The 25,097-nt window shown below is 37.3% G+C and overlaps 5 protein-coding genes and 1 long non-coding RNA gene across 9 annotated transcripts; 4 read left to right on the top strand and 2 right to left on the bottom strand.

Annotated features, from left to right (window-relative positions):
- Positions 1-5,118: 5,118 nt before the first annotated feature.
- On the bottom strand, positions 5,119-5,309 carry LOC148696577 (uncharacterized). Its single transcript, XR_015962286.1, has 2 exons — positions 5,207-5,309; positions 5,119-5,176 (listed from the first exon to the last, which is right to left on the bottom strand). It is a non-coding gene; the product is annotated as an uncharacterized LOC148696577 (long non-coding RNA).
- Positions 5,219-8,850, top strand: LOC137724454 (shaggy-related protein kinase eta). Its single transcript, XM_068463196.2, has 12 exons — positions 5,219-5,337; positions 5,801-5,890; positions 6,079-6,138; positions 6,225-6,497; positions 6,573-6,647; positions 6,767-6,823; positions 6,920-7,060; positions 7,166-7,216; positions 7,290-7,385; positions 7,612-7,695; positions 7,973-8,074; positions 8,242-8,850. Exons 1-12 carry the CDS (start codon positions 5,323-5,325, stop codon positions 8,332-8,334), a joined length of 1,137 nt encoding a protein of 378 aa, XP_068319297.2. The 5' UTR covers positions 5,219-5,322; the 3' UTR covers positions 8,335-8,850.
- Positions 8,851-9,364: 514 nt separating this feature from the next.
- LOC137724453 (Leucine-rich repeat protein kinase family protein) lies at positions 9,365-13,605 on the top strand. 4 transcript variants are annotated; one of them, XM_088693814.1, is made up of 12 exons: positions 9,371-9,486; positions 9,628-9,671; positions 9,785-9,917; positions 10,207-10,278; positions 10,742-10,885; positions 10,997-11,068; positions 11,159-11,218; positions 11,371-11,453; positions 11,532-11,678; positions 11,763-12,101; positions 12,449-12,840; positions 13,055-13,605. In XM_088693814.1, exons 3-12 carry the CDS (start codon positions 9,796-9,798, stop codon positions 13,373-13,375), a joined length of 1,752 nt encoding a protein of 583 aa, XP_088549940.1. In that variant the 5' UTR covers positions 9,371-9,486; positions 9,628-9,671; positions 9,785-9,795; the 3' UTR covers positions 13,376-13,605. The 4 variants fall into 4 exon arrangements, with proteins under 4 accessions (XP_088549941.1, XP_068319295.2, XP_088549940.1 ...); XM_068463194.2 differs by having other exon boundaries at positions 9,367-9,671; XM_088693816.1 differs by lacking the exon at positions 11,532-11,678.
- Positions 13,606-17,744: 4,139 nt separating this feature from the next.
- On the top strand, positions 17,745-20,602 carry LOC137726702 (RING/FYVE/PHD zinc finger superfamily protein). Its single transcript, XM_068465637.2, has 2 exons — positions 17,745-19,207; positions 19,955-20,602. Exons 1-2 carry the CDS (start codon positions 18,465-18,467, stop codon positions 20,172-20,174), a joined length of 963 nt encoding a protein of 320 aa, XP_068321738.2. The 5' UTR covers positions 17,745-18,464; the 3' UTR covers positions 20,175-20,602.
- Positions 20,603-21,330: 728 nt separating this feature from the next.
- LOC137726109 (large ribosomal subunit protein uL5) lies at positions 21,331-23,172 on the top strand. The gene is made up of 5 exons (XM_068464979.2): positions 21,331-21,471; positions 21,572-21,679; positions 21,787-21,829; positions 21,934-22,129; positions 22,798-23,172. Exons 1-5 carry the CDS (start codon positions 21,469-21,471, stop codon positions 22,994-22,996), a joined length of 549 nt encoding a protein of 182 aa, XP_068321080.2. The 5' UTR covers positions 21,331-21,468; the 3' UTR covers positions 22,997-23,172.
- A 115-nt stretch (positions 23,173-23,287) lies between these two features.
- Positions 23,288-25,073, bottom strand: LOC137726107 (Rho termination factor). The gene is made up of 3 exons (XM_068464978.2): positions 24,653-25,073; positions 23,985-24,296; positions 23,288-23,701 (listed from the first exon to the last, which is right to left on the bottom strand). Exons 1-3 carry the CDS (start codon positions 24,753-24,755, stop codon positions 23,352-23,354), a joined length of 765 nt encoding a protein of 254 aa, XP_068321079.2. The 5' UTR covers positions 24,756-25,073; the 3' UTR covers positions 23,288-23,351.
- Positions 25,074-25,097: the final 24 nt, after the last annotated feature.

Consider the following 25,097-nt stretch of genomic DNA (forward strand, 5'->3'; position numbering starts at 1 on the left):
ACTATATTTCCCACATACTCTCTTTGTGAGAGATCAAGTCAGATGTAGTTCAGATTTGGATTTGAGTTTGGTTGTATTTGGTACTAGATTGCCTACGTCCTATTTGTGGGATCAAACTAACATAGTTCATTATTTAGAATTTGGGTGCAGCTTTGTGCTATTTAGGTTTGAAGCAGCTTTGTACTATCTTGACAGCAACATCCATCCCATCTAAAAATGTTCCTTTGGTATGTTGAGTCGAAGCTCTAAAAGCCAAGTAAGTAGCTTTCACTAGTTTTTTAACGACGTTCACTTGCTAAAAATTGAGAGTTTCTCTTAAATATGCTCTTGCACCAGTGGTCCAGCCATTTTTTCATCAAATGGGAAACGTTTTCTTTTTGCATTGGCAAAACAAGCATCCACAAAATACTGCAAATCCCCACACCAAATCAACGCTACTTCTTCCTGCAAGTTAACAACCTCAGACAAGCCCAGGTTGGCCCAATCAATGCCTCATGCTCACGGGCCACAAGCACTCCAACCCATCAACTTTACAGATCCCAGAAATGCTGTAACCTCATGGGCATAACTGTTTCTTTTCGAAACCATCACATCTCTTTGAGTATAGTCAAAGCCCAACATCAAGCCATCTCCCTGTCGCGACACGTGATGCTTTAGGGACCGTGAGATTCATCCGCCCTAGTACCCTACGGGCACTGCAGTGGGCTCCCCAGTAGCAGCAGCAGCAGAGGCCGCAGAGTTCAGACGACGACGACCGACCAGGCTTCGACCAACACATCTAACTACACAGTTGCCATTTTATCCAGTTTTGACCAAACGTGTGAACACTGTTCCTCCACTGACGACCGACGCTACAGTTTATGGTAGTAACTATTTAACCCACTTTCTTCTCATATTTCTATGAAACTAATTTGAAATTGTTTGTCTTATTTTGCCAACGCATTAAATAAATAGTTTTATATGAAACCACAATCATTACCATGATGAAAGTTATTGTTATAGTTTTGTAATAAATTTTTGTTTTTTTTTTTTTTTTCGGTGATGTTTGTATATTTTTCGTCACAGGTCGATAAAGTTCTGTTAAAATGTAAGGGGTGGTCTTTTGAACTTGGATCCATACGATTGGTCATTCTATTAAAGTTGAAAGTGAGAATATTACAAAGAAAATTTACGTTGAATCTAAAAATTATACATATAAAAATGTAATATAAGAATAAGAGAATGGTAAGAATTCTTAAATCAGATGCAAGACAGATTATAAAACAAAATCATCTATTGCCGTATTTCACTCGAGATAAATATGTCTAAAAATGAGAATTTTACTAAGAACAAGAATCAGATATCCACTAAAATATAAGACATTCTTCGTGAAATATGAATCTCATCCAGAATTGCTTGTTTAAAATCTTTAAATCACTTTTTATATGATGACTCGTTCAAATTTCATATGAACGAAGAGCTTGTTTGAGTGCTAAATAACTTTAAGTACGTAGTCTGACTTATATCAACAGTTACAATTTTAGTAAATTATGATCAAATAAGTATACAAAACTAATGGCTTTTTAATATGAAAACACACTTAAAGACCTACATATTTTTCGGTTAGAAGATGAGTCTATAGGACGAAGACTCAAGGTAAAAGGAGTAAAGGAAGACACATAAAGACTTGAAAATAGATTTTAAGAAAAGATATAGAGTTCTTAGAGCTAACCCAAAATATGGCGCAAAACTGAAGAGAGTAACGTTCTATGATTCATGCAGTCAACCCCGTTTAGTAGCTAAGCTTTGATTATTGGTGTGGTGTTCTAACAAAAATAAAAAAATTGTTAAGGAGATTTTTTCAAAGTGTGCCTCGCTATAGTCTCTATGTTATTTTATATTTTTAGCACAATGTTTATAATGTTAGTACAAATCGGAAAAAGATATTATTCGGATTCCTTTCACCTAATCCTTCTTATCAAACAATTCGAGCCTTTGAAATTTGATCCAACTGCTAAAAATAGAGGCCCACTTTAAAAATTATAATAACTTTATCTGTTGGATCAAATTTCAAGGAACCGGATTGTTTGATGAAGATGATTAAGTGAAAGAGATCCGGAGAGGGTTATGCCTATAACAGTTCCTAAAACTATTAGAAAATTATATTCAAATGTAATAGTGGTCAAAACAGTTGTTCAGACAAAATGATTGGGCATGCCCTTTTCACACTTTGGCTAATGACTAGGCTACTAGTCATAAAGAAAAATGTCCAGGGCTGTGAGATGAGCTGAAACAAAAGTGGAGTTTGTGTTTTCAAGGTGAATTCAAATAAATCATTTTTCTTCTTGTCCAACAAAAAGAAAGGAATTTTCATTATAAAAAAAAAAAAAAATTAATGAAAATGTTTTGAAAATTTTGAGTTTTAACGATAAGGATAAAATAAAAGATAAAATAAATAGTACAATGATTGATTTTTTAATATAAAAATGTGGTTTTTCGTTATAGTGAACAGTACCAAAAAACTTTGCGTTAAAGTTTCTAAAATTAAACTTGGACTATGCATGATCCAAAAAACAAGCAATTTTCTTTTGATGAATGTAATCATTTTAATTTACATGCGAACCACAATTTTGTTGTGCCTTTTTTATGAGTTATTTGCATAAAAATGAAATAAAAATTACTCGTTGATTGTTATTATATAGTATTGATGCTCACAACCGTTTTAAAAAGATGTGTCGGTGAGTAAAAACTCAACCTATTATTTTATATAAGTAGCGGTCATTAAAATTCACCCATCATTTTAGTGGCGATAGCAGAAACTCACCCTATTTTATGTACTTACTTATGAACCATAATTCCACTTGTATGTATAATTTTTCTTAAGTAGTAATTGAATGAGTTATTCTTGCATATATATATATATATGTGTGTGTCTTCGATTTGACAAGAAAGATGAACCCAATATATTACATATACGGTCCGGTACATTAAAAGTAATGATACAATTGGTTAGAAACTTATAAAAAATTCAAAAAGTAGTATTGTTACACTTAGTTTACTATGTTGTGTTCTCAATATACTAAAAATTCTCTGGTTGAGATGGAGCCAACCAAAATACTAACGGTTCTATGAGTAATTAATTAAGATTAAGAAATATTATAGTAACTTTAAACCTTTTTCTTTCGGCTAATCAAGAAGTAAAGATTGTATGATTATGTAGTGCTTTAGTGGTGTTGAATTGCGATTATAGATAATAGTAGCGTGAAATTTTGAATAAGAAAATGCATAGGTTAATAGAATAATGGGTCAAAGAATAATAAAATATGGAGGTTTATGCAAATGGTCAATGCATCTCTCTAGTCTTTGAACACTGCGAAAAAGACAATCTAACCTTCAAAAAATTATAGGATATATTGTTCAGCTTTCCAACTTGTGAATCACTATGCTCGTTTAATTATTCTTTCTTTTATATTATATATTTTGTGTAAGTTTTGTATTAGTTATACCAATCAAACCATTAACCGCCTAATCTACATGCCAGAGTTTATCAATGGTACATATGCAATTCAATTTAACTTCATAAATTCAATAAATTTTTTCAATGTACTGAGAACGCGGTTCGATACATCAAATGTCATAATACAATTGGTTGAAATTTTTTTGTTATCTTTAATTGATTATATTATTATAATTGGTGTACTAAAATATAACTCGACACACTGAAAAATATGTCTAGAAACCCTACGTACCATTGATTTTTCTTCGGTGCATGCAACTAAGCACCAATACATTATTAATTTTTTTTTCCAGTTTTAATATATAAACTACCTATTAACAAAATATTTTTTGATTAATTAAAAGATAAAATTATGAGCAGTAATATAATATTGATGTTTTCTTTAATCTCACTCACATGTAAGAAGATAATAACAATTCTATATGGAAACTGGGTTGCACTGAAATTAAATCGACATACCATGTTGCCATCGGACCACAAGGGTTGCAAACACTAGGAGTGAGCAATCTTGTCAATTCTTATTGTCGGAACAAACATAAAATTAGCTACTTGAAAATTTTCATTGGATGAAGCCACAAACGTTTAAAACGTTGGACTAGCATGCGAACGTAGACAAAATAATATTGGTAAAAAATTGTGTTTAATTAGGCGTACTTTATCTGCATTATATTTAGTTTAAGATAGAATATCTCTTACCTTTGGCACATAAAGCTTGCGCTTCTGGTACTTTTTGACATGTCGATGTTTGGGAGTGTTTGCCCTAAATTTGTACGCATGGATGGTTCATATCATTTGATTGGATTAGCTGTTTACCACAACAGTCACAACTTACATATATAACAAATTAACAAATAATTCATGGGGAATTGTTAGTGTGATTCTTACAGTTTATTTTTTTGTTTGTTTTGATTTAAGAAAATAAAAATAGGCAAGGAAAACACGTTCAGAGATCTTTATTGGCGGGAGAAAACTCACATGTAGTTGTTGTTTATATAGGTAGGTACATATAACGGAACATCTAAATTTATTTTATTAGAGAAAATAGTCACCGTAACTAATTATCTAATCACGTGATCAAAGATAAAAACAATAATCATAACGTACAATTTTATTATTTAAGTTTTGCGATGATGAGTGAATATAACGAAGTATGCTAATTGTATACATCCGTTAATAGTAACGGTATGAAATAACAATCATTACGTACTATGTAACTAATTGTGTACGTCTGTTAATATAACCGAAGTATCCAAAGTTTCTTCGACGTGTCCAAATGAGATAAACTCATCGTTTATTTAGTCATATGATAAGAAAGAAAACGTAACCCACAAAAAAATGACAATAAAATTTGAAAAAGGAAATTGCATAATTGCAGGGTGAGGAAATTTAAAAAGGTGAAAGAAAGACAAAGGTGAGAAATCGGGCAATTGACGACGTTGGCGGACGACAGAAAGAAAAAGGCGGGGCAAAGTCGTAATTGGAGGCAAAGACTAGACCAGAGGGCCCACTCCGTTGGGTAGAGAGAGAAAGAGAGGAGAGAGAGAAGAAGCAAAAACTGAAAGAAGAGCTGGAATCACATGGGGGTTGTTGTTCGTCTAATTCCTTTTGGCTACACCAGACACCTCTAATTCCTCTCCCCTCTTTCTCTTCCTCTTCTCTCTCAGCCACCGCCACCGCCTCCTCCACCTCCACCTCCACCGCCTCCTCCACCTCCACCTCCACCGCCATGGTCTTCTCCTCCTTCTTCCCCGCAGAATATACAGTCTGATTATCTCTCTCATCTTCCTGTTTCTCTTTTTCTCTCTCCTCTGCCTTCTTCTCTGAGCATGGCTGACGATAAGGTACTCTCACTCCTTCATTACTTTCTCAATATTTTGTTTGGTTTCGAAAGGAAGAAACTATCTCAGCTGAGCAACAGTTCTGTTTCTTTTTCTCTGATCTGGATTTTGGTATAAGCAAGGGTTCTTCAAATTCTAGGGGTTTTTTGTGTGACTTCCAGTATTAGCTCAGATCACACTGAGATAAATCAACTGGGTTTGATTAAAGTCTGAAGCTTTTGTATAATTTGGGTTTGATTTGCATTTATTTAATCTGCATCACAATTGCCTGCCGATCTGTGAAAAAGGGGAAATTTTTTGTCGATGATTTCGGTGAATTTTCAGGGATTCTGTTTCGTGAAGTTTTCGGGGGTTTTTTCGTGATCTGCGGTCGTGTTTTGTGTGTTTCTGGTGGTTCTAATTCGTGAATTTCCTATGTTTTGTGGCCAATTTGTTTACTTCAAAGTCTGAACTTTGTGCTGTGCAGGAAATTTCTGCTCCTGTCGTGGACGGTAGCGATCCGACCGGTCACATCATATCCACAACCATTGGAGGCAAAAATGGAGAACCAAAGCAGGTTGTTATTATTCTTTGAATTTGCCCTATTGCCTGTGTTTCGTTGCTAAAGTTTGCCTCTTGATTGTTTTGGATTGTGAAAATGTAATTGTAAATCCAATTTTGGAGATCTAGATGTTTTTATAGCTGATCGGGTTTGTTTCCTCTCTTCGGAAGTTGATTTGTTTTGGTATAATGCTTCTTTTGCAGACCATTAGTTACATGGCGGAGCGCGTTGTGGGAACTGGTTCATTTGGAATTGTTTTCCAGGTATGTCACAATATCATCTTTGCAGGTATTGCGTCCCGGTACCGGTTTATTTGTCATGTCAGGAGCGGTTAATTCTTTTCTCTCAGGCAAAATGCTTGGAAAGCGGCGAGACAGTGGCCATAAAGAAGGTGTTGCAGGACAGAAGATATAAGAACCGGGAACTTCAATTGATGCGTGTGATGGACCATCCAAATGTGGTTTCTTTGAAGCACTGTTTCTTTTCCACTACCAGTAAAAACGAACTCTTTCTCAATCTGGTTATGGAATATGTCCCGGAGACTATGTACCGCGTTTTGAAACATTACAGCAATGCAAACCAGAGAATGCCACTGATCTATGTCAAACTTTACATGTACCAGGTAATATATAATGCATCTTTCGTATGTTGACTTGTTTTATATTCTTCGTGGTACTAATTTGGCGAGGCATTCCAGATTTTCAGAGGGCTGGCCTACATACACAGCGTTCCTGGAGTTTGCCATAGGGATCTGAAGCCTCAGAATCTTCTGGTATCCTATTCACTTTTTCTCTTAGCAATGTATATGGTTTAATTTACAGTGTCATACATGCTTGCATATACCCATGTATGTAGTTCGGATTTTCTAAAGCCACCCTTGGCTTCCTACAGGTTGATCCTCTTACGCACCAAGTTAAGCTTTGTGATTTTGGAAGTGCAAAAGTGCTGGTATGTCGACTAATTCTTCAGGCTTTAAATATTTTTTGTATTTCAGTCTCTCTATGTAGGGTTTAGTTCACTTATTGTAAATTTTCTTGTGTGCAGGTGAAAGGTGAAGCAAACATATCGTACATATGTTCGCGTTTCTATCGGGCTCCAGAACTTATATTTGGTGCCACGGATTATACAACTTCAATCGATATCTGGTCAGCCGGTTGTGTCCTAGCAGAGCTTCTACTGGGCCAGGTTAGTAGCTCTTTATAACATTCAATGACATTAGTTGATTGTGTTTGCCTAAGTGATTTTGTTCCAACTACAGATGTGCTCATATATACTCTTACTGTTTTGCAGCCATTGTTCCCTGGAGAAAATGCAGTGGACCAGCTTGTGGAGATCATCAAGGTGAGTAGTGATCAATGCGTAAATTGTGTGATTCTTATAATCACGCGTCATCATCTGACATTATGTCTTGCAGGTTCTTGGCACGCCAACACGTGAAGAAATTCGTTGTATGAATCCAAATTATACAGATTTTAGGTTCCCCCAGATAAAAGCTCACCCCTGGCACAAGGTATTTGGTGTGCTTCCTTCCATTACTGCACTGATCACATTAATGTAGAGGAACATCCTCGTCTATTGGCTTTTAGCGATAATCTGTTGGGGACTTGAGGCATTTTTTGTAGAAGTTTGCATTATAAACATATTTTATCTTGCTTTTGTTAAATCCATTCTGATGTTTAATAAAAAAAGATACTTGTACTGGATTTATAAATTTCCATTTTGTTACCTTGATTTAGGTTTTCCACAAACGGATGCCTCCAGAGGCAATTGATCTGGCTTCCCGACTGCTGCAATACTCACCAAGCCTTCGCTGCACAGCTGTAAGTTCATTTCATTTAATTTCATATGGTTGTCATTGTGTATTGTTTCAGGATTCATTTTTGTTTTATAGTCGCTTATGAATACTCCATCCGTGTTTGTTTTTGCTCTTCCGTGTGATTCTCAATACTCATGAGTTCAGTTTTGGTCACTACCGAGAAATGAATTTTCTGGTTCAAAGGTTTTATCTTTCGTGTCTTGTTTTACATGTGAAGTTGTCCTGTTTTCATCTCTGTTTTGTGGCTCTCCTGTTTGACTGTTACGTTTTTGTCTTTGCAGCTAGAAGCGTGTGCACATTCGTTCTTTGATGAACTTCGTGAGCCCAATGCTCGTCTTCCAAATGGACGCCCATTTCCACCTCTCTTTAATTTCAAGCAGGAGGTATGTTATTTTTTTCCTCGTCTTCAAAAAAAAAAAAAAAAAAAAATCTTCATGTTATCGGGTTAAGGAGCCTGAGCATGCCTGTCCAAGAAAAAAAAGAAGCATGAATACACATCAGGGTCTTTATTATCATTTACCTAAATACAATTACCTAATCCTCCTTGCAGCTGTCCGGCGCCACCCCAGAGCTTATCAATAGGTTGATACCTGACCATGTGAAACGGCAGATGGGTCTGAACTTGCATCCGGCTGGCACATAAATGTGGATAAGTTAATATGTTCTGTTGATGTGTGACACAAAGGTTTTACTGTCTTTGTGGGTAAATCACCACGGATTGAAGGCTGACGATTGTCATTTTGTTGCTCTACCAAGAAGAGTACACAAACCGCGGCGGGATGGATGGCTTCATGTAATGTGCTATCGTTTCTATGATTTCCTCCCTTTTCCCAAAATTCCTTTTTGTTCCTGTACATGTTTGATAGTAAAAGATATTCGGAGATGGACCGGACTGGTAAGAAAGCTAGTAGAAGAGGAAAAGCTAGGAAACTGGAAAAATGTATTTATATAGCTAGGAAAGAGGGCTCTCCTAATAGAGAAAGTTGGTTGGTTGCTGCTGGATGGGTTTCCTCTGCTTTAATGTTGTTTCTTATTTAGTCCTGCGGTGGTTTGTGGTGGCTCGCTGACTTGAAATTCCGGACAAATATTGTTACTTCCGCTACTGTTTGTGCAAACTTTTTAGTGTAATGCTGTCTCGTTAATGTATGGCTTATGGCTCCGTCTCCTCTCCCACCCCCAACTTTCCTATTGTTTTATGCGTCGCATTTCCGATAGGAATGCTCTATTTGATTGACTTTCTGCAGAGGTACCATCAGAGTATAATTTACGAAATGAACAATTTGGTTACCACTGAAGTGGCCAGGCAGTAGCGGTTTGAGGCTTTGAGCATTCTCCAAATAAACATTGAAGTAGCAAGTGATGAATTATCCCGAATTGATACGATCTTAATCTTAAATTTATTTCGTCGCGAGTTGAAATTTGGTAATTAATATTTTAAAAAGAAATGAAAATTGGTGTGGTAAAGGGTAAAAGACAAAGAAGTATACAAATCCAACGGTCAGAATACAATCAGATTTAGAAAACAATTCCAAAGCCAATCACAGAGAAGCCCTCGGCCATGTCAATTTGGCAGACAACCTCTGTCGCTTCCCAAATCTCGAGTTTCCCTCCCCTCCTGGTCTTACGATCCTAAACCAAACTTTATCTTTTTCCTTTTTTTAATCATTTCACTCGCAACGGTTTTCGAGGTAAGCAATAAGCAGAGATTCCAAACCGAGAAGAGACTAAAGAAAAGAAGAAAGAGAAAAGCAGAAGTTGGTGGTGGTGGTGGTGGTGGAGCTCAAATTCTATCAACGTAATCTTTCAGTCTCTGCATTTTGCACTAGTAAAAAGTTGCTTTTGTCTTCTCTCTTTTCCTGTTAAAAATGGAAAACAACTGTGTAAAAAAGCTGCTTTTTGGCTTCTGCTTCTTCTGTTTGTGTGTGCCATTGGCTAGTGCTTCTGACAGCCTTCTCTCCCCCAAAGGTGTCAACTTTGAAGGTACGACCCCTCGAGATTCAAAACCCAAATTCCATTTTTTCGATTTGCTGAGTTACTTGAATTTTAATGGTGAAATTGTATGTGTGATGTTCTTGTTTTTGTTGGGGTTTTAGTGGCGGCATTGATGTCGGTGAAGAGAGATATGAAGGATGAGTTGCTTGTGATGGCCGGTTGGGATATAAACTCCGTTGATCCTTGCACTTGGAACATGGTTGGTTGCTCCACTGAGGGCTTTGTAATCTCCCTGTAAGTGTCCCTGTAATTCTCCGTTGTGTATTGGTTTCTGTTTGTTTCTCGAGAAAATGCTCTGGGAAAATATTGGTGTAAAGCATTGGATGGTACATTGCGTTTGTGTTATTTGGAAATCAATGAAACAAGAAAGAAACAAAGAACGTTTCTTTGTGAGCATCTGTTGAAACGAGAGTGTTTTCTACAGTCTGTTTCCATTGAAAGCTATGAATTATCCTATTAGTAGCCGTAGCATGCCTTTGTGGCTAAACTCGAAAATGGGGTTTAATGTTATTACTTTTGCCAGTGCAATGGTCAGCACGAATTTATCTGGGATGCTCTCGCCGAGTATTGGGAACTTGAGTCACCTTCAAACACTGTAAGCCACTCCAACTGTATTCTCTATTGTGAGACAATTTGATTTGTATTCAATCATGTGGCAAGCACTTCTTCATTGTGTCATTCAGTACACACTACACAGTAATGCTGAAAAATGAAGTTATGGGGTGTGTCCAGCGAAAAATCGACGAATTATTTCAGGCCGGGGAAGTAGATAATTGCCTTAGTGCGAGTTTGCACTTCTGTGAATTAACATGAGTAGAACACAATAAATTCGTTCAATCACGCGCCATTTGGAATGAGATAATCACAAGTGTGTAAGGAGGCCTTGTTGTAGGATATTTTGCTAACTTTACTCTGAATCTTGTTGATTGCTAATGTGAAAATGAAGTACGGTAACCATCCCGTGAACCTTGAAGTGCATTCCTAACCTGGGAAATCAAAAGTTAAGTTCTTGTAGTTTATGACTTGTGAATTTATATATATGGTTTCTATGATTGCAGGTTGTTACAAAACAATCAGTTATCTGGTCCAATCCCGGCTGAGATAGGGTGGCTTTTAGAGCTTCAAACTCTTGACCTCTCGGGTAACCAGTTTTCTGGAGACATTCCGAGCTCTTTAGGGCTTTTGACTCATCTAAGTTACTTGTGAGTAGGGTTCAATATTGATGGTATACTAATATTTTGATTTCTTCTAGCTACATGTTTGCTAGTGATATGTATTTGTATCTGAAACCTTTTCCATGCCAAGCATTTCAGGAGGCTGAATAGAAATAAGTTGAGTGGTCATATTCCCAAACTTGTTGCCGATCTCACAGGTCTTTCATTCTTGTATGTGTTCCTCTCATCTCTAATTGTGTATTCTTATTTCTGTATTGATTAAAGCGACTCTAATATTTGTTTCCCAACAATATTACACAGGGATTTATCGTTTAACAATCTTAGTGGTCCTACACCAAAAATACAGGCAAAGGGCTACAGGTGAGACCATCAGCAGAAATGTTGTTTGAGAGAGGGAAATAAAAGTTCTTTAAAAAAAATGAATGAGGGTGGGATGGTAATAAAATTTCAATCTGTATTAGGTTTGTTTGAACACCTTAACTTCAGCTAAGAATTTTCTTGTTTTACTGCAGTGTTACAGGCAATAGCTTTCTTTGCAATCCTTCATCACCAGACTCGGCACAAATCTGCACTGGTGTCTCCAAACCAATAAACGGTAATTCAACCTCTCAAACCGTTTTTTATTATACTGTTCCTTGGGTATGGTTTCATGCTCATGCATATTTACATGTAGGGAGAGGTTCACCACAGAAAGTCAGCAGTCACCACCGATGGGTGCTTTCTGTTGCTCTAGGCATTAGTTGTACATTTGTCATTTCCATAATGCTGCTTGTTTTTTGGGTGCATTGGTTCAGATCTCGGCTTCTCTTTACATCTTATGGTACTTCCTGATCTACACTGACTTATTTTATTGAGCACAATATATGGTGGATATATCATGACATACTCTGGTTCATATTTGCAGTGCAGCAAGATTATGAATTTGATATTAGTCAATTGAAGAGGTTCTCCTATCGAGAATTGCAGATTGCTACCGGCAATTTCAGTTCCAAAAGCATCCTAGGGCAAGGTGGATATGGAGTCGTTTATAAAGGATGTCTTCCAAATAGGACAATGATAGCAGTTAAGAGACTGAGAGATCCAAATTTCACCGGAGAAGTGCAGTTTCAAACTGAAGTTGAAATGATTGGCTTGGCTTTGCATAGAAACCTTTTACGTTTATATGGATTTTGTATGACTCCAAACGAGAGGTTGCTTATTTATCCTTTTATGCCAAATGGAAGTGTTGCTGACCGCTTGAGAGGTCCGTCTACATTTCGCTGCGTGCATCTCTCTCTCTCTCTCTCTCTCATAAAATCATTACGTTGCTTTACTATTTTGCGGTTTAATTGCAGAATACTGATGCATGCTATATGTCTCTACTTTCTTTCTATTAGAGAAAATCTCTATCCAATTGTTAATCTTCGTGAGGAATATCAATCACATTTCTATACTTTGACTAGTAAGGCATTCTATATGTTTTTCTCGGTTCAAGCAGTTTAACAGTTGTTCATGTCACATTCATCTTGTTAACTTTGAAAGTATATCCAAGTAGCTGATCCGTTTTACATCTTTGTTAGTTGTTCCTTATGATTTGATTCTTACCAACAGAGACTGGTCGAGAAAAACCATCATTGGATTGGAACAGAAGACTGTGTATCGCCCTTGGGGCGGCCCGTGGACTTCTATACTTGCATGAACAGTGTAATCCAAAAATTATTCACAGGGATGTCAAAGCTGCGAATATTTTACTTGACGAAAGTTATGAAGCTGTGGTTGGGGATTTTGGTCTTGCCAAGCTGTTAGATCGGAGGGAATCACATGTCACTACTGCAGTGCGGGGCACTGTAGGACACATAGCCCCGGAGTATCTCTCAACTGGACAGTCTTCTGAAAAAACTGATGTTTTTGGATTCGGCATACTGCTTCTGGAACTCGTAACTGGGCAAAAGGCATTAGATGCTGGAAATGGTCAAGTTCAGAAGGGAATGATTCTTGATTTGGTAAGTAATAATTTCACATGTTTTTTCGTGTTGTTTATCTCATGTAAAATTGTCTGTCTCATTCTTCGTGGGGTTGGTTCTCGGTATATAATTCTTCCTTATGAAACTTCTAAGCCACATAAAATTGGATTTATTCTTTCAGATTACCTATTTTTGCACTGTTCTATTGTTTTCGTGTATTTTCAAACATTTCACAGATTGTTGAATTTTGCAGGTTAGAACCCTACATGAGGAGAAAAGGCTCGAAGTGCTAGTAGACAGAGATCTTAAAGGATGTTTCAATGCAATCGAACTGGAACAATGTGTCGAGTTAGCTCTTCAGTGCACTCAATCAAGCCCCATCCTCCGACCAAAGATGTCAGACGTCTTGAAGATTTTGGAAGGCCTTGTTGGGCAATCAGGACATACAGAGGGATCACAAGGCGGAACCAACCTCTTTGAGGCCAGGGCTCATGATTTCTCCAGGACTTGTAGTGATGTGCATCAAGAGTCGTCTTTCATCATTGAAGCCATGGAACTTTCAGGACCTCGGTGACAAGAAAATATCGAGTTGTAGAATTAAAGTGAAACTGTAAATGCAGACGTGGATTAGGTCAGGTCGCCAGGGCCGTTTTTCCGCCCTCTCGCAGCTAAGTTCAAAAGGAAAGTGCAACTGTAAATGAATCTTACATTTTGTTGTTGGGATAGAGTTGCTAATTTCCCTTAGAGTTCTTTCCTAATCAAACTAACATGATTACTTACAAATGAGAACTGGAATTAATCTGATTTTTCTGCGTTTATTAAAACATCGGTGCTAGAATCATTTCAAGTCTGCACCATTTCAATTCTTAACTTTCCATGTGATTATTAGTAACAGATATAGAACGGGAAAACATGCGGATTCCACCTTAAACTCCATAATCCAATGCCTGAAATTTTAGGAATCGGATCAAGTAAAGAAGACTAGTTCTATTCTTTCTTTCCGTTTCGTGATTAAAATGGTGGCACAAACAGATGGTAGACAGCACATTCAAGTGGGAAAGAACAACCCAATTACCAATGATTGAGACCTTTTTTGGACAAGAATCTTAATGCACTTTTGTCAGTTGCAACCAAGTAAGATTGGTTCTGGATACTGGTTGGCAAATCACCATCACCACATGCTAATGGCCTAATGCCTTGCCTTTTTTTTAATTTTTTTTTTTTTTTTAAGGGAACAATTGGTGGCAGGCCACGGTTATCCATCATTTTCAGGGGGTCAGGAAGACTCACAGAGACATTTCAACCTTCCTCTGGCCACAAATATGGCTTCCACACCAGCAGCGGGTTTCGAATCCGAAACCTCCATATTTTGGTTTTAAGGAAACATCGTAATCTACCTTTTACCACTTGATCACCAGCTCGTGATTCCTTGTTTTCTTTCTCAAGTTCATAGTCTTTTTCTTAATTAGGGTATACATGTGTCTGATTTACACAGGTCCCATAAGGACGAGGATTGTCTGCCCTCCCACTTCCGGTGCCCTTCCGTGCCCTCCTGTTTTGTGTGGTCACGGTTAAGCCACGTCAACATTTTATATTATTTTTTTTTATAGAGATAATAAGACAAAAATGAATAGTAATATAAAATGTTGACGTGGCTTAACCGTGACTACACAAACAGAAAGGCACCGGAAGTGGAAGGGTAGACAATCCTTGTCCGTCCCATAATTCACCAGTATAATTTTCATGGCCTAGGACCTAGGTGAATGTATAAGGCACAGTCACGTCACGCGGGCAAATTAACACATATAACAACGTGTTATTGTTTCATTAGTGTTTCGGACATACATAAGTTAAAATCAAATAGTTGAGATAGAGAAAGATTTACATGAAATGAGTTTATCGTTAAGTGATGTCTCTTGTTTAATAATGTATTGTCATGTACAAATTTTTTTTTACAAGGCAATGTATTATTGAATTAAAACGTCACTCGACGATGAACTGGTTTCATGTAAGGCGTGAGATAATATATTTTTGGTACATACAAAGTTGACTGAGTTATATCTGCAATTATTGCAGGGGCCTTGTGTATCTTAATCATAAAATGTCCCTTTAGGAACTATTAATATTATTTCATACATTTTCTTTCTTCAAATGAGAATAAATAAAATATTATGAGGTAAAATTGTTTGTTTAAACGATTAGAATCTACGTATGCACCTATACTAAAAACAAAGAAAAAAGACCAAAATTTCAAATCCACTACATTTCTTTTCTTTCAAATTCCTCCATCCAAATGGGTTTCTTTATTGCTATGAGGACAAAGGATTATAATTATATTTGATTTTTATATATTTTTAAAGAATATATTTATATTGATGCTTATTGTTTTGCGTATAAGTACAACAAGGGTCTGATTAATTCTAAGTTAAACAAATGATAATGCTAATTGTTGTCAATTAGTTAGGTAACTTGCACCATCAAGAAAATAACTAATCCTACTTAACTTGTTTCCTAAAAGAGAAATGCTAATGAGACTCTTTGGAAAGTGATACTCTCTATGGACTTTGCCGTATCATGTTTTTAGCACAATGTTTCATAATATTTGCACATAAATTAGCGTAAAACTATGAGATGACAGAGAGATTCACTTTGAAAGAGTCTCCTTAACATTTCTCTTCCTACAAATCAACTCCCCTAATTTCCCATCACACTACCTCGCTACCTTATATTAAAGTATTTTATGCTTTGACCTCCTTGAGTTGAGGAATTTTCATATATAATTAGAGACTGATATCAAGAATAAGAGAAGTTGTTTGCCGTCCAAGAAAAGTAAGCTCATCCAATTGGTTAATCGATATTCAACAAATTATAACTTCGGATCGCATTTGAGGTTTTGTTTATCGCGTAATTTCTGTTTGCCTTGAAATGTGCTCTAATATTATTTACGATTCAATCTTAAAAGCATAGTTTCCAACCGGGCTAAGTCTTACATCCACTATTGTAATTCTTGAGTCAATCAACAAAACTTTCTTCATATTCAAAGGAAAAATCACATGCAATATTTATGAACTTATATTTCGTGATAAATACACCATAGCTTATTAGTTTTATATGCATTATTGTAAAGGAAAACTAATGAAAAGAGTTTGAAAACATTGAATTTTAACGATAAGGACAAAATAAAGGGTAAAGTAAATAGTATTAGGATTGACTTTTTAGTGTAAAAATGTGATTTTTCGTTAAAATGAACAGTACTGAAAACTTTTCATTAAAGTTCCCTTGTTGTAACCCTAGTAATATAATTTGAGTTTGAGCCAATGACAAATTAAGCTTTGACAAACAAAAATGACAAATTTAAGAATCCAACTCCTAATATCTTATATTTTTAAACAGAGAAATAAAGCCTTATATCACTGAAGATAGAAGCTTTGGAGCATCAACATATTTTTGTCAATAGGGTAGGGTTGGTGTAAAGAAAGTTGAGGTTCCACCATAAAATCAATTATTAATATGAGGAGTATCTCAACCTTTTATAAGCCTATACAAGGTCCCTCCTCCCATTAATGTGGGATTCATTTTCACTATAGTGCACCATTTTTAGTATTTTTATTCTAAATTTAACCAGGCATGACGAATCGTGAATCTTGTTCTTAACTTGTAAACCAAAAAAAGAACAAACCAAAAAAAAGAACAAAGGGAAAATTTACCTAGATTTCCGTGTTTAAAATATCGATATATGTGAAAATATCGATATGCAAATTTATAGAAATATCGATGGATGTATATATCGATATTGATATCAGTTCCCTTCGACATAAATTACAAAAATTTGCAATAAGGTGGGTATATTAACTCATTCAGATTTAGTCAAAATTAGAGGAAAAAAAAAATTTCAAAAAAAGGTTCCAAAGTTCGAAATTTGCAATGGGGTTTCGACTAGATTTATGTAGCGAATCGGTAAATATCATCGATTCATTGATTTTCTTATACCACACTAATAAAAGGTGAAGTTTACATTTCACCCATATTTCCATAATGATCCTTATTTTTTTCGGATATTTCAACGAAAATATCAACAATTTCATGGATAATTTAAATATTGGATCCAAGTTCATCAAGAAGTAAGACCTCACTATAGGATTCGAGAGTTATACACATCTTATTGTCAATCTAGCATCACTCTAACTACTATACATAGCGACTTATTGTCGGTATCCTAATGAAAAAGGAAAAATTGACCTAAATGATCCAAAAGAAATTTTCCTCAAAAATAGTAGCCAAGAGGCATTGAGACCTGACTACAGAATTCTACATCAAGAGTTATACACGTCTAATTGTCAGGAGTACTTGGCCTTGCCAGTAGGAAGAGACATCACATCTAACCAAACATTGAAAGTAAATCCGAAACAATTGAATCTACCTGAAGACTTCCTTCCCACCTTGTACACTCCTCTGGTTCCTCAATTCGCGGAAAAAATAGTCTGACACAGCACAAAACGCCATCACACAACAGTTTACCCATCCAAAACGCAACTCCAAGCAATTTCTGCCAAATCGAATTCCTGTCCATTTGGTCTTGAAAGCTTCTGGGTAATAATCAGTTTTTGGTCTCGTTGTTTTGGCATGTTGAGAGTTGTTTTGAAGATCTTGACAAGGGAACTTAAGCATGTCTACAGAAAAAAGAATTTGTAGTAGATAGTTTAGCGACTTATTAGCGATCTATAAACTTATAGTCATGATTTAGATTTGGGCAATTTTACCTTAATCCTATGTGTTCAGTTAGTTTTATTCATGAAGATCGACTTGAGATATCTCGGTCTAGATTTATTACTGAATAGTTCTATTTGAAGTTTTTGTATTTAGCCCCGTTTTAAAAAGAAAAAAAAATTCAAATTCCTGTCCAAATAAGAATACATTAAAAAGAATTTTAACAAAACATTCTCATTATTGTCACTTTTAATTAAAAAAAACATCTTTTTCCCAACATTAAATTCCCACAACTAGCAAATTAAAAAAAAATCTTTTTGATTAATTTTTTGCACATTCACCTCCAACAAAAAAAGAAATAAATCTCTGCACTTCCAACCAATCCAAATTCAAGGGTTATTATTTGTTCATTCCCTCAACCTTTCTATGTTCTTTTATCCAATTTATATCTTTTGTTTACATTCTTCACCAACCTCCTACTCTTTCCTGTGTGCCTACTATATAATTTTATCGAAACCCAATTCCTAGAATTTGAAATCACACACTTGGTGGAGTTGGGATCGTATAAAATTAAAATCCCAGATCTGAAAGTTCCCATATTTTAGTTTCTGAGGATTAAAGTTCTGTTTTTTGCAGCTACTTTTCTGGGATTGAGCAGGCGTGTACGGATAAAGGTTGGATTTTTCCCTGTTGGGATTTTCTAGTTGTTTTAGTTTATTCATCGATTATTTTATGGTTGGAGATTATATATACACACGCATGGAGCGCTTTTTTATCACATTGCTTATGGTTTAGAGAGATAAGAATGTTATGTGAACGTTGGTTGTTCAATTGGATTTGTGTGTGAACTCTTGGAGTTAGTGTTTTTTCTGTGAAGTTTTAGGATTGGGTGTTGTTTTGCTGGGGGTGTGAGAAAGTTGGTGTCTTTGGAGGTTAGAGAGAGCTTTTGTTTAGCAATGGATGCCGGGGCATGTGATTTGCAGGATAGGAGTGAGGTGTTGGGTGGAGTTGATCAAAAGGGGAGCGAAAAGTCGAAAGATTCTGTTGTTTGGTCGGTTGTTGAGACTGTCATTGTGATTGAATCCGAAGAGGATGTTCGTGTCAACGGGAAAAATGAAGGTTTGGACACATTGGGGAGTGAGCTGGGGTCTGATAAAGCACTGGTAGAAGGGCTTGAGAAGCCGAATGATAAGGAGGCGTGCGGACAGCGTAGTAGTGATGAGGTACCTATACAAGTTGAGCAAGGAGATGAGGTACCTAGTCAAGTTGAGCAAGGAGCTAATAAGAATTCAAACAATTTGGTTGATGGGAATGTGTCTGAGACTGTTGTTGTCATTAATTCGGGTGAGTCTGCGAGCGTAGTTGGAGATAATATAAGATTGGTTGCAAAAGTTGAGGAATTGGAGTCGAGTAAGGTATTAGCAGAAGATTCAAAGAAGAAGGTGCCTCAAGCAGAAAAGGATTCATGTGTGATTGATATGAAGTGTGGGAGTGGTAAAGGCTTTAGTGATAGATGGGATGGGGAAAGGGTTTGCAGGATTTGCCATTTAGGTTCTGATATCTCACCGGACAGAAAAATGGAAACTGCTAATAGTTCTATCACAGCGGATTTAATTAATCTCGGTTGTGGGTGTAAAGATGAGCTTGGCGTTGCTCATGGTCATTGTGCCGAAGCATGGTTTAGGCTAAGAGGAAACAGGTAACTCTTTCCTCGTTTCCTTTTAACAATACATGTCTTTTGACAATATGCTTTAAGCTTCATGCACTTTGTGCTTGGCAGCACTGCCTGTAGTTTCTATGGTTTTCTTATTTTGGATCTCGTGTTTGATGTTTCTGAGCTCATAATGTTGGGTATGTGATCTTAATTTTTATTTATGCCCGTTAAAATCTGGACTTCAGACGAAGGTTCCCGATAAACAAGTTTTCATCAACTTGTTACTAAATGTTCAACTTAGTTGCTTGCTGGAAGAACGATGGTTTTTATCCTTTTCGGAATGTGGAGACAAACTGAACCTCCATTAAGTGTATGAGTGAAAACTTATCAGATTTCATTTTGTACAATAGATTGCACTACCGCTCTTCCTTTCAATCCATTTTTGTTTTCCAACTAGGCGTTTTAAGTTAGCAAATCTCATGTCAGTGTGGAAGTGTTGCGGCTCTGAAATGTTAGTTGTGTGAGAAAGTAAGTTTCACAAGTGACGATGTCTTCTGCTATTTTATAATTGGTGGTCTAGAACTTAATTTGTAAAATGGTTCCTTTTCCGTTTGGAACCCCGGTTTATAGTTCAAGTCAATACACCATGGAATAGCGGTAAGGAATCTCACGAGGTAGCAGAAGAGGGATAGAGAGAGGGTCTTCATTTCCAACAACTAAGCAATCCTAGTTGATTTTAAAACTGTTTTTGTTACAATTTATGCAAAATCCCTTCTCATTTTATTCATGCAGGACATGTGAAATATGTGGTGAGACTGCGCAAAATATTACCGGTCATGGGGATAACGGATTTATGGAGGAGTGGCATGAAGCAACGCTTGCTGATATCGGTAATAATTCATTGGAGAGGAATGTATCATGTTGGCGGCGACAGCCATTTTGCAACTTCTTAATGGCGTGTCTGGTAATAGCTTTTGTACTTCCATGGTTTTTTCGTGTGAATATGTTCTAGCAAAGGGATGTGAATGAAATCTCAAGGTTCCTCTGCCGCATTATGTTTCAAGGCTGTATGTGTATCGTGCATCGTGTGGAGTATTGTGACATGTTGCTTTTAATCGGATTGTTTCCGGTCTTCCATTCACTTGTAAAACAAACTCTTGTGGTTTCTGCATACACGCCCTGAAGACTAGAGGTCTCACGCTACATGAGTTGCCGTCTTGGCGACTAGCAGAGTGCAGTTATTTGCTGCTTTCTTGCAGTGTGACCGGTGATGTTCTTAGATTGTTTTTGTGGGATTTGGCATAGATTTTCGCGGCTGTAGCTCGAATATGAAAACGAAAAGCTAGGACGTGAAATACAAAGGGAAAAAATTGTCGTTCTTTGTTTGTTGTAGACTCCGTTTGTTCAAGTGATTGAATTGAATAGACATGTTTCCATGAATTCTGCACTTTCAGTTCAAATGGTAGGTTGCGGAGACTTATGATGCAGCATGACTTTTGTGTGTAACTTTGAAAGAACAAGCATACCGGGAGAGAAAGCGACCGTTTTGTTTCTGTTTTCCGGTATCTTTGCCTCCACGTCACGCTACTTTCAGCACAAAAATCATGAACTCGAGCCCGTATTTTTTACAGTTTTACGTCAAGAAACACGCAATCATGGATTCGAATCATTGACTAAGCGAGGTTTTTTTATCTATTTGCTATGGTGACAGTTTTCACTTAAAAATGAGAGCTTGAATTTCGTAAATGGCGAGTTTGATATCAATTTATTTTACCGTCCTAAATATATCGTTATAAAGAGGAAGTGATTTTCACACTCTTTAAAATGTCAAAAGTGCCAAGTAGATATTCAACGGTAACAAAAAGCAACAAAACTGTCTCCAACCGATGCTTTATATCTGACATGGAATGGAATAACGTCTAGGCCCTTGCTGCCTAATTTGACGTAGCTACCAAATTTTGTTTTTGATTTTTTTAATAGATGGGCTCTCATTTCAATTGGACTCCTTCTTTAGAGATGCTTAGACACACATGAGCAGTTAACGATGGTGTGTGAAAAATTATCTCTAATAAAAACGTAAACATTTATTGCTGGGCCAGAAAAAATCCACGAGCGCAACCAAAGTGTTGGGTTAGATTATTCACTTCCGACCCGAAATACTGTCGGGTTGAAGTCAAATTAGGGTTCCGACCCAGCCCAAATGAGAAATAAAAACCCTAGCTCCCTCATATTGCCTCTCATTTGTACTCCATCTTCTCCAACTTCCGCTGCTGCTCCGCCTTCTCTGCAACACTCCTCATCCCACAATGGTCTCTCTCTCTCTCTCTCTCTCTCTAACTCTCTCTCTCTCTCTCTCATGGTAGTATGGATTTCTGATGAATTTGTTGTTTTTGTATATTGAATTATCAGGCGTCGGAGAGCAAGCTGGCGAATCCCATGAGGGAAATCAAGGTTCAGAAGCTCGTCCTCAACATCTCCGTCGGAGAAAGCGGCGATCGTCTCACCAGAGCCGCCAAGGTTTATCCTTTTTACTTACTTCTCAACCTCCCCCCAACCACCCACTCAAAAATAAATCTACAATCGTATACTGATATTTCCATTTCCTATTTTGCCCCTTGCCCTAGGTCTTGGAGCAGCTCAGTGGCCAGACCCCTGTCTTCTCCAAAGGTGAGATTTGATTTGATCAGATTAGATTATCTCTGATATTTTTTGTGTGGTTATTTTTGTATTATTTGTTCGTGTATTTATTTGGGAGTTGTGATTCTGTGCAGCTCGGTACACTGTGAGGTCCTTCGGGATCAGGCGTAACGAGAAGATTGCCTGCTACGTGACTGTCCGCGGCGATAAGGCAATGCAGCTTTTGGAGAGTGGACTGAAGGTCAAGGAATACGAGCTGTTGCGCAGGAACTTCAGCGACACCGGATGCTTTGGTTTCGGTATTCAGGAACATATCGATCTCGGAATCAAGTTAGTGCTTCTAAAATTTTCATCTTGCCATATGCCCTCGTTAAAATTGTCTTTGCAGAATGAATGTGTTTGATGATTTTGTGGAATGACATGTAGTACTCTGGTTGGTTTTGTGTTCGCGCTTTAGATTATAATTTATGAGATTGGAAAAAGTTATTTAGCTTTTGTACGGGATTTGGATATGATCATAAACTTTTGAATTCTTAAAATAAGTTCCAACTACGTATTCGATTACAACTAGGCTGCCGCTATTCAGTTTACATTTCAGAATGAATGGTATGGAAAATTTGTGCAGCCTTGCGTATCAATCGAGCTAGATCCTTGTGAACGGAAAATAGCATTTTCGCGAAAGCTAGTGTTTGATGTAATTTGGATTATCTCGGGTTTGCACGAGGCCTTGCGTGAGGTACTATATACCTCGTGTTGGGAATGATGTGCTTACCTTGCCCTACCTGTGGTTATCTCGGATTCCCTTTGAACATCTTTTTGTCCTAGTTATTTTTTCTTAATCATGTTTATATCTTTCTAAGGTGTTAAATTTCTAGAAATTTAATACCGCTGACTTTGTGTTACAAACGATATTATTTTAGATACGTGTTGAATATAATGTGCAAACATAGGCGGTGTATGATTTCCAATCTCTAACCAGTTTGTTTTTCTTTCATCAGGTATGACCCTTCTACCGGTATCTATGGTATGGACTTCTTTGTCGTTCTAGAGCGCCCAGGGTACCGTGTGGGACGTCGCCGCAGATGCAAGTCGCGTGTTGGCATTCAGCACAGGGTTACCAAGGAGGACGCAATGAAGTGGTTCCAGGTCAAATATGAAGGAGTCATCCTCAACAAGTCCCAAAATATTACCGGCTAGACAGATCAACCACAATCCTGGATATTTTGTTTTAGGTTTGGCAAGTTGTTGCTACTATGTGTCAATTTTTATGTATCAGGAGCTAGTATTTTTCTAAGACGTGCGAGTATTTTTTATGTTTAGAGCTATGCTCAAACTCGTTTTGCTTATATGGGAGCGTATTTTATTTCTTGTTACAGTGCTTCCTTTACAACCGCTTTAGCTAAATTTGTGATTGCTGTTTTCGGGTTAGAAAACAACCCCGATGTTTTGCTGTTTTCGGTTTATCTGCTTAAAACCTGAAGAGAAAAATGTGAAATTCGATTTCTTTCATACACAATGCTCTGATACAAATGTTTCGGCTTTTTACGCTGCCTTATGACTTGAGCAGTTTCACAAGCTCCCTTTTTTTAAGTTTTGGGTAACCTCTCATTCCTCTCGACTTTGCGAGCTCTTTCAGCTCGGGGAGTTTCATTTCTTCCACCCTCACTAAATCTAATTCCTCTGCACCGGACCTTCCAGTCGCCGAAGGTGTTGCTCCGTTATCCAGCTCAAGAAACTGTGATCTCGGGGTCGATGGATGTGGAATCGGGGATCGTTTCACAAATTTTGATGGCGGCCGTGTCAACTTGAACTCTGCAACTGGGGGATTACTCTGCATTTGCTCCTCTCTCGTATCGGTTCTCCTTGTGAAAACCTTCTTCCCGTCCTTCTCATCAGCTTTGCCTGCAGTAATTATAATTTGATTAAGAAATAGTACGTGAAAGATGATAAACCTAATCATCATAACTAGTAACTAATCACTTTAAATTGCTTCGACTCCTCTTTGTTGCAAGCAATCGATATTCTAAACTACTTTGATCTACGGGGATAGAAATCTAAACTCAGGTGGAACGAGGTAGGCACACTGCAATCGACACCTAAACCTAACCATGAAAAATGAGCATGTCTAAGTTGCAAAAATTGTGCATGATGGAACCAAACAAGGCATTCATCTCATCGACATTACCTTTTGGATTCCTTGACCCATGAAGAGCGCGAAGAATCGAATCAGAATGCGGCCTATCTTCATAGTCATCGGCGCTAATCTTCTCGTCATCCACAGACCCTTCTTTTGAGATCGAAGTCTGAATCCGTCTGAATAGAGAAATGATCTCTTCCTGGTTTGCGTTCGATTTTCTGGATCCCCGTTTCTTGCTTCCGTCCTTGTTGGCTCTTTCTGATCGTCGCCGAGGAGGTTGGTCTCTTCCATTTCCTTGAGATCCAACGCTGCAGGTGACTGTTAAGTGAAGCTCCTTGCGCTCAAAGAGTGAGGACACATCTGCAATCTCAGCCAAATTAACAAGCTGCATCATCAAATATCCGAACCTCTGTTATCAAAACAGGAATGATGATTCAATAGCTACTAAATATTTATTTTTTTCAATTTAGTCCTCGCACTCAAGTTGAATCCCTTTGTCGTAGATCAGAGTAGTTTAAATTATCGTTTGAACTCCTCTTCCCGTCTCCCGTAAATTAGAGCAGTTTAAAATATCGCAACGTCTGACTAAAAATGGTAAAACATTGTAGCAATTCCAGACAAGAAAATAGGCAAACCAAGCTAAGAGATCTGTTTTAAACAGTTACGAGAAGAACCCAATTGCAAAATTTAAGGTGGAATTGCAGAAAAGTGAATACCTTTGAGAGAGAAAATGGGGTTTCCCAGCTTGGGCTGCTTGCTGAAAGAGAAGAAAGTCGGAAACCGAAGCACAGAATCGTATTGAAAACCACTCGCACCCATATTTTCCCGGAAAATTTTGGGTTTCTGAATGCGGAAAAGAGATTTTCCCGGAAAATTGTTGTCGAATATTCTGAGTATACAAACGGATTAGATTCTGACACTTCTTTCCCCTCGCTTAATATTTCACTACAAATTTTCTCGTCCACAACTTCTCGAGGGGTATGTAAACCACGCGTCAGTATTTATTTGTCTATTTTTGGCTAGTGTTGTAGTTTGGGCGGAAGAACACACGCACATGGGCGCCCGACGCATCGACACTATACGTTTGTACAGTAAGCGAAGTAAGCAAACGCATCGAAATTCAATTGTGACCATCACTCACACGCGCGTGGACGACCGACC

Source organism: Pyrus communis, chromosome 5 (assembly GCF_041283825.1).
Source record: "Pyrus communis isolate YQ-2024b chromosome 5, ASM4128382v1, whole genome shotgun sequence".
In the NCBI taxonomy this organism is placed as follows: domain Eukaryota; kingdom Viridiplantae; phylum Streptophyta; class Magnoliopsida; order Rosales; family Rosaceae; genus Pyrus; species Pyrus communis.